Source organism: Sorex araneus, chromosome X (assembly GCF_027595985.1).
Source record: "Sorex araneus isolate mSorAra2 chromosome X, mSorAra2.pri, whole genome shotgun sequence".
Lineage (NCBI taxonomy): Eukaryota > Metazoa > Chordata > Mammalia > Eulipotyphla > Soricidae > Sorex > Sorex araneus.
In genome coordinates, this window is record NC_073313.1 from 154,832,699 (window position 1) to 154,839,227 (window position 6,529).

The 6,529-nt window shown below is 44.0% G+C and overlaps 1 gene segment (V, D, J or C); it reads right to left on the bottom strand.

The window, feature by feature from the left end:
- Nucleotides 1-3,709: 3,709 nt before the first annotated feature.
- Nucleotides 3,710-6,056, bottom strand: LOC129399831 (immunoglobulin heavy variable 4-39-like). The segment is given in 3 exon segments: nt 3,710-3,781; nt 5,602-5,909; nt 5,990-6,056. Coding segments are annotated over 3 exon segments (447 nt in total).
- Nucleotides 6,057-6,529: the final 473 nt, after the last annotated feature.

The window sequence follows — 6,529 nt, forward strand, 5'->3', positions numbered from 1 at the left end:
TTGGTTTCTGTTGTGATGTCCCCCTTTTCATTTCTGATTCGGTTTATTAGGGTTTTCTCTTTTTCTTTCTTTGTGAGTCTTGCTAGCGGTTTATCAATCTTATTTATTTTCTCGAAGAACCAGCTCTTTGTTTCATTGATCTTATGGATAGTTTTTCGGGTTTCCATATCGTTAATTTCTGCTCTAAGTTTTATTATTTCTTTCCTTCGATCTGGTTTGGGTTCCTTTTTCTGGTCCTCTTCTAAGATCTTGAGCTGCGAAGTCAAGCTATCTATATAGGCCCTTTCTTCCTTTCTGAGGAAGGCTTGCAGAGCTATAAATTTTCCCCTTAACACAGCTTTAGCTGAGTCCCATAGGTTCTGATAGCTTGTGTCTTCATTCTCATTTGTTTCGCGGTATCTCCTAATTTCTTTCTTGATTTCCTCCGTGACCCACTCATTGTTCCATAGTGAGTTGTTTAACTTCCATCAACACTCAGTTCTTGACTTGAGTGATCAAATTTAACTATTCCTATCATACTGATCCTTCTCTGTCCTTCGCCCCACACGCACTTGAAGCAAGCTTCCAACCATTGACCAGTCCTTCTGGCCCCCATGTTTCCTGTCAGAGAATGTTAACCTCATATAAAAGTTTAAATCCCACAGAACAGTGCAATTATTCTATATCTGTCTCTCTCTTTTTGACTCATTTCACTGCGCCTAATACTCTCCATGTCCCTCCATTTAAAAGCGAATATCATGATTTCATTTTTCCTGGTGGCCGCATAGTACTCCATTGTGTAGATGTACTATATTCCATCCAGTCATCTGTTCTCAGACACTCAGGTTGTTTCCGGGTTGGCTATTGTGAATACAATATTGTGACACAGTAAACGTGGGCATGCAAATATATTTCCAAATTAGTGTTTTGGGTCTTTTGGGGTCAGTGCGAAGAAGGAATTTCTGAGTCATATGGAAGCTCAAGTCCTTGTATATTGGTCAGTTTCCGAGTTTCTTTTCAGAGGTCAATCCCGTTGATATTCCCACCAGCAGTGAATGAGGATTGAATTTCCCCCACATCTTTGCCAACACATTGTTTTGATTCTTTGGTATTTGTGCCCTTCTCCCTGGTATGAGGTAATATCTTATAATTATTTTTGTTTGCATTTCACTGATAAGTAACAGGGAGAATTTGTTTATACTGTTCTCTGCATCAAAGTCTATTTTAAGAATGTATCTGTTAAAAATCCCCATTTTAAGTTGAGTTTAATTTTTCTTGTTAAGTCCTACAAGTGCTTTATATGTTTTATTAATCCTATATCAGATGAGGTGGGCAGATACTTTCCTCAGTTTATTCGTTGTCTGTTGATTCTGGCATTATTTTATTGACATTGGGTGATTTAAAAGTGAGACTGACAACTTGAAGCATGAAATGGGTGAAAACTTTGGCTCCACGTTGATGCCAAAATAATTACTTTATGGGAGGGAAATTAAACAGGAATGCAGAGAACTGTGTGTTTGAACTCAGCCGAGGTAACTGTTGGCAAAACAGAACGTTTGTCAAGGGTTGACCGGGTTGACCACAATCACAACACAAAGTCACCTTCAATGTGGGGTGCACAAAGAGCCGAGAGAGTCAGTGAGTGCTCAGGTGGAATTGTGATCAATGTGGATGGGTCATTCAGGTTCAGAGTCAGGATACACCACACATTTCTTCGCAGCAGAGGGCCTCACTCAGCCTTTGTGCACACAGCTAGGTCCTAGGATGTGGTTCCTCCTTCCACAAGTACAAGGTGAAACAAAGTCGACTCTGCACTCACTCCCCACTGCCTTGACAGAGTCATCAGGGCTCAGAACTTTCCCTTCAGACTAAGATGAGCCTCGGGTACTTTCTGTGTCTCCTGGAAACCCAAAAGCATCAACTAGTAGAGATGATCATAGTCGTATTCACTGCACCACCGAGTACAGTAGCCAACATGCACACACAACACACATCAGCGGGATTCAGTTCTGTCTGTGTTTTGTCATTCAGCCATGGAGTCCGTTCTTTCTCTCCTTCAGTTCTTTTTGAAGGACAGTGATCATTGTTTCCTTCCTTCTCTCACTGAGATTCCTGAGTCTCCCTGTCAGTGTTTTCTTCAGGTCAGAGAGCACTGAGAGGATTGTTGCTCTCCACACACCCACAGATCATCGAATGTTCTGATGTTCTTACCTGGATTCAGTCCACATTCAGTAAACAGCAGAATCATTTTTTCATTGTTTCCAGTGCTCTGTGGGAGCTGAGTGTGTAAGAGCCCTGTAGTCTGGACATGGACTTTGTGAAGTTCCTCACTCTATTCAGCTAGGGCTGAGACCCTAGTAACTTCTGGCAGTAACAAAACCTGTGGCGTATTTTCAGGGTACCTGGGAGGGCCAGAGGTCAGTTGGCAGGAATAACTGTCAGTTCTGGTGCTAACTGGGCCTCATTGAGACCTGTGACATCCCCTGGGAACAGGCTTTAAATAATATCATGAAGCTGTTTTTTTATTCTAATTTTAATTTGGGGGTCACATTTGGCACTTCTCAGAGTTACTACTGGCTCTGACCACAGGGAATCAAATCTGGTGTTTTCAGGGGACCATACTGGGATGATAGGGACAGAGCCAAGGTCGGCTGGGTGCAAGGTAAGTGCCCTGTCCACACTGTACTGTGGCTGCAGTCCAACCACTTGTTTTCTTGAATAGGCAGTAATAAAGTTTCACTTTTGTTTCTCTGAAACCCCCCCCAAATAATAATGTCATGAAGGTATAGAAATTAACCCATGGATTTCAGGAATTTAAACTCCCAGTCTAATAGTATTGAATTGAGAGTCCAGAATAAATCCTTAGATCTTTTACGGTGAATCTTTGGTGAAAGATTCCGTTCTATGGAATGTTGCAAGGAAAATCTCTTCAACAAATAGTGTTTAAAAGCAACAATAAAAAATTGAATTGAATCCATATCTCACACCACATACAGAATTTAATTAAAAGTCGACTTATGATTCGGCTTTGACAGCAGAATCCTTAAAATATGTGGAATATAACCTCAGCCAGTCTCTCCATGACACTGATCTTAGAGAGCTCATCTGTAGTTTCACTCCATTGGCAAGGACAAAGAAAACTAAAATATTAAATGGAACTAAATCAATTAAAAGTTTTCATTTTAATGGCAATGTAAACGACATTAAAATCATGGTACCCTACTGACTGGGAGAAAAGGTGTACCCACGAACATCAGATCCAACCTAATATCTAAGATGCTCAAAGCACTCACCAAGATCAACATCAGAGCAAATCACCCACCATTAAGTTGTGTGAAAAATACATTTTTTCTAAAGCATCAATCCTAAAGCTGTAGGCATATGAAAAGGTGTTTTTTCAACACTTAGTATGAGTGAAATATTAATATAAAGGACAATGAAGGCCATCTTTCCCCAGTGAGAACTACTTACATCCAATATACTGGAAACAACCAGTGTTGGGATGTTATCAAAGGAAACATTCTATGTCTGTGGGAACGTATCTATGGAAAACACTATGGATTTCTCTAAAAAGTGAAAATAGAATCTCCAAGTTACAAATGATTCTATTTTGGGGACCTTCAAATAAGCATGAAGACAATCATTTGAGAAAATACATGTAAACATATGTCAGTTGTAGCTTTTAGAATAGTAGTCAGGACATGGGAACAATCCGAATGCTTAATGAGTTTCATGGATAAGAAATTGATGCTCCGGCCAAGCCCCACACATGAATGAAGTACCACGGAACCCGGATAATGTGGAATTTTGTGACCTTGGACCCTGAACTCAATGGGACCCGGAAGCAAAGATCCTCTGCCTGCTATTCCCCATCTCCCATCTCCGGTGGCCCAGGGATCACCCTCATAAGCCACACCCTGCCAACACCAGATAATCTCCTCATTGGCCACCCTCCAGAGCTCAACAGCTGCTCCTCCCAGAAGGGAGTATTAAATGAGGTTCGCATAGCCATGCCATCAGACTCTGCTCCAGGCTGTTTTCACTCAGAGTGCCGCAGAGGTTGACAGGTGAGGACGCTCCCTGCCCCAAAGGACCCAGTCCCAGCAGCCGACCTCCACTACCCAACCACTGCCACACTCCAGGCCGGTTTCTGGACTCTCTGGTGGAGCCTCACGCATGAATGAAGTCCCAAGGATCGCAGACACATTATAAGACACTTTCTACCCATTTTCCATAATTACTATACCATATGTGATGGAGTTCAGAGAGTAGGCAACAAATCATGGAGAGTAATATATATGCATACATATATATTTATATATACATATATATATATATTTAACTCTCAGAAGACAGGAAGACATCTTATAGCCTAGTTCTCCCTCTCAGAAACCTGGCAAGCTACCAAGAGTTTCCTGCCCACATGCGAGAGCCTGGCAAGCTCTCCATGGCGTATATGCCAAAACCAGTAACAATGATGGGTCTCATTCCCGTGACTCTGAAAGAGTCTCCAATGCGGCACCATTGGGAAGGACAAGAAAAGAGAAGCTTCTAAAATCTTAGGACTAGGATGAATGGAGACAATACTGAGACCGCTTGAGAAAATTGACGATCAACGGGATGATAATGAAGATGATGATGATGATACCTCTCAGAAAGCATGGCAATCTACCAGGAGTATCCAGCCCGCACGTGCAGAGCCTGGCAAGCTACCTGTGGTGCATTATATATGCCAAAAGTAGTAACGATAGGACTCATTCTCCTGACCCTGAAAGAGGCTCCAATCGTTGGAAAAAACAAGTAAGGAGAGGCTGCTAAAATCTCAGGGCTGGGAGCAATAGAGACATTACAGGTGCCCGCTCAAGCAAATCAATGAACAAAGGGATGATAGTGATAGAGTGATACATAATGGGATACTGTGTAATTATAAGAAAAGACAAAATATCAACGTTTTCTGCACCATGAATGGAGCTAGGGATATCAGATTAAGTGAAATTTGCCAGAGGGAGAAGGACAAATTCAGACATCTCATTCACCTGTGGTACACAGAGAACATCAGGATGGACAGGATCCAATGATAATGGCCCCTGCATCCTAACCACACTTTGGGGTTCCTGAGAGGAGTCGGATGGGGGCTCAGATCACTGAGAAGAAGAGGCCAAGCCCAGGGGCCACAGCAGAGTGTGGGAGTCTGTGGGGATTTGGTGCTGGGGGAAGGGCGGGGAGTTTGTGATTCACTAGCATCAATTCTCAGATTATTTCCTCACTTAAAATAATAAAGATAAATGGAGGAAACCCTCATTTGTTAAAAGGTATTTTTTGAGAAGGAAAATCAAACATACCTTACAGAAAAACACAAGAGTCTCCAATAGACTCTGAGACCGAGAATAAACAATTTTGAACTAGAAGAGAAAGTAATGACTAAAACTTATATACGTGTATAATAAAATTCTCTTTATATATTTCAACAAAAGTGGAAACAGTGACCCCTTCCAGCCCTTCTCCACCTGCCCTGGAGCCGGCAGCAGAGCGCTCCCTGGTGGTCACACGCAGCCCTGCAGCTCCCCTGTCTCTCAGCAGGTTTGCGTCTGGGCTCACAGGGACTTGCCCTCACTGTGTTTCTCTTGTACAATAATACACGGCTGTGTCCTCAGTTACTGAGTTGCTCAATTTTAGGTAAACTTGGTTCTTGGCAGTATCCCGGGAGATGTTGAGTCGGGACTGAAGACTTGGGTTATAGTATGTATTTCCATTATATGCTATAACACCAATCCAATCCAGCCCCTTTCCAGGGGCCTGGCGGACCCAGTGCACAGCATAGCTGCTGCTGGTTATAGAGAATCCAGAGATTGAGCAGGTGAGGGACAGCGTATGCGAGGGCGTCACCAGGCCTGGCCCCGACTCCTGCAGCTGTACTTGGGACATCACACCTGGAGACAGAGACCCACAGTGAGTAACGGGCTAAGAGGCCCCATGCCCACCTTGGAGCTTCTTTCCAGAAGATACTCACATCTGGGAGCTGCCAACAGAAAGAGGAGGAACCAGAGCTGATGCACGTTCCTGCCCATGAGGTCCATGATCTCAGACACCGTGTCAGGGGGAGAAGGAGCCCGAGTTGGGGTGAGTGTGAACGTGGTTTTAACCCTGGGTCCCGAGTGCAGATTTGCATGGGGGAGCCTCTGTAGAGAAAGGAGGGGACTCGAGGGAGGCTGGTGTGTGGCTTCCTGGGAGGAGGTGCTGACTGTGGCTCAGAGCACTCAGGCCTGTCCCTGGGGCCCAGTCAGAGCCGGGTCTCTTCCTCCAGCACAGGAAACTTGCTGAGGAGCTCTCAGGAAACAGGAATTGCTGAGGGGGAAACAGCAGCTGGGGAGGAGAGTCCCTGTGTCTCAGGTCCCTGATGACCAAACACAGCCCCCCAGGGCCTCTACCCTGTAGACACGCCCCTGCCCTCTCTTTCCCTGTTTGGTGGCTCCAGTTTTACCACTGTTTGTGCCAAATTATGGTTTGAACTGCAAGGTTTATTGTTCCAGTGAAATATGATAGAGTTGGT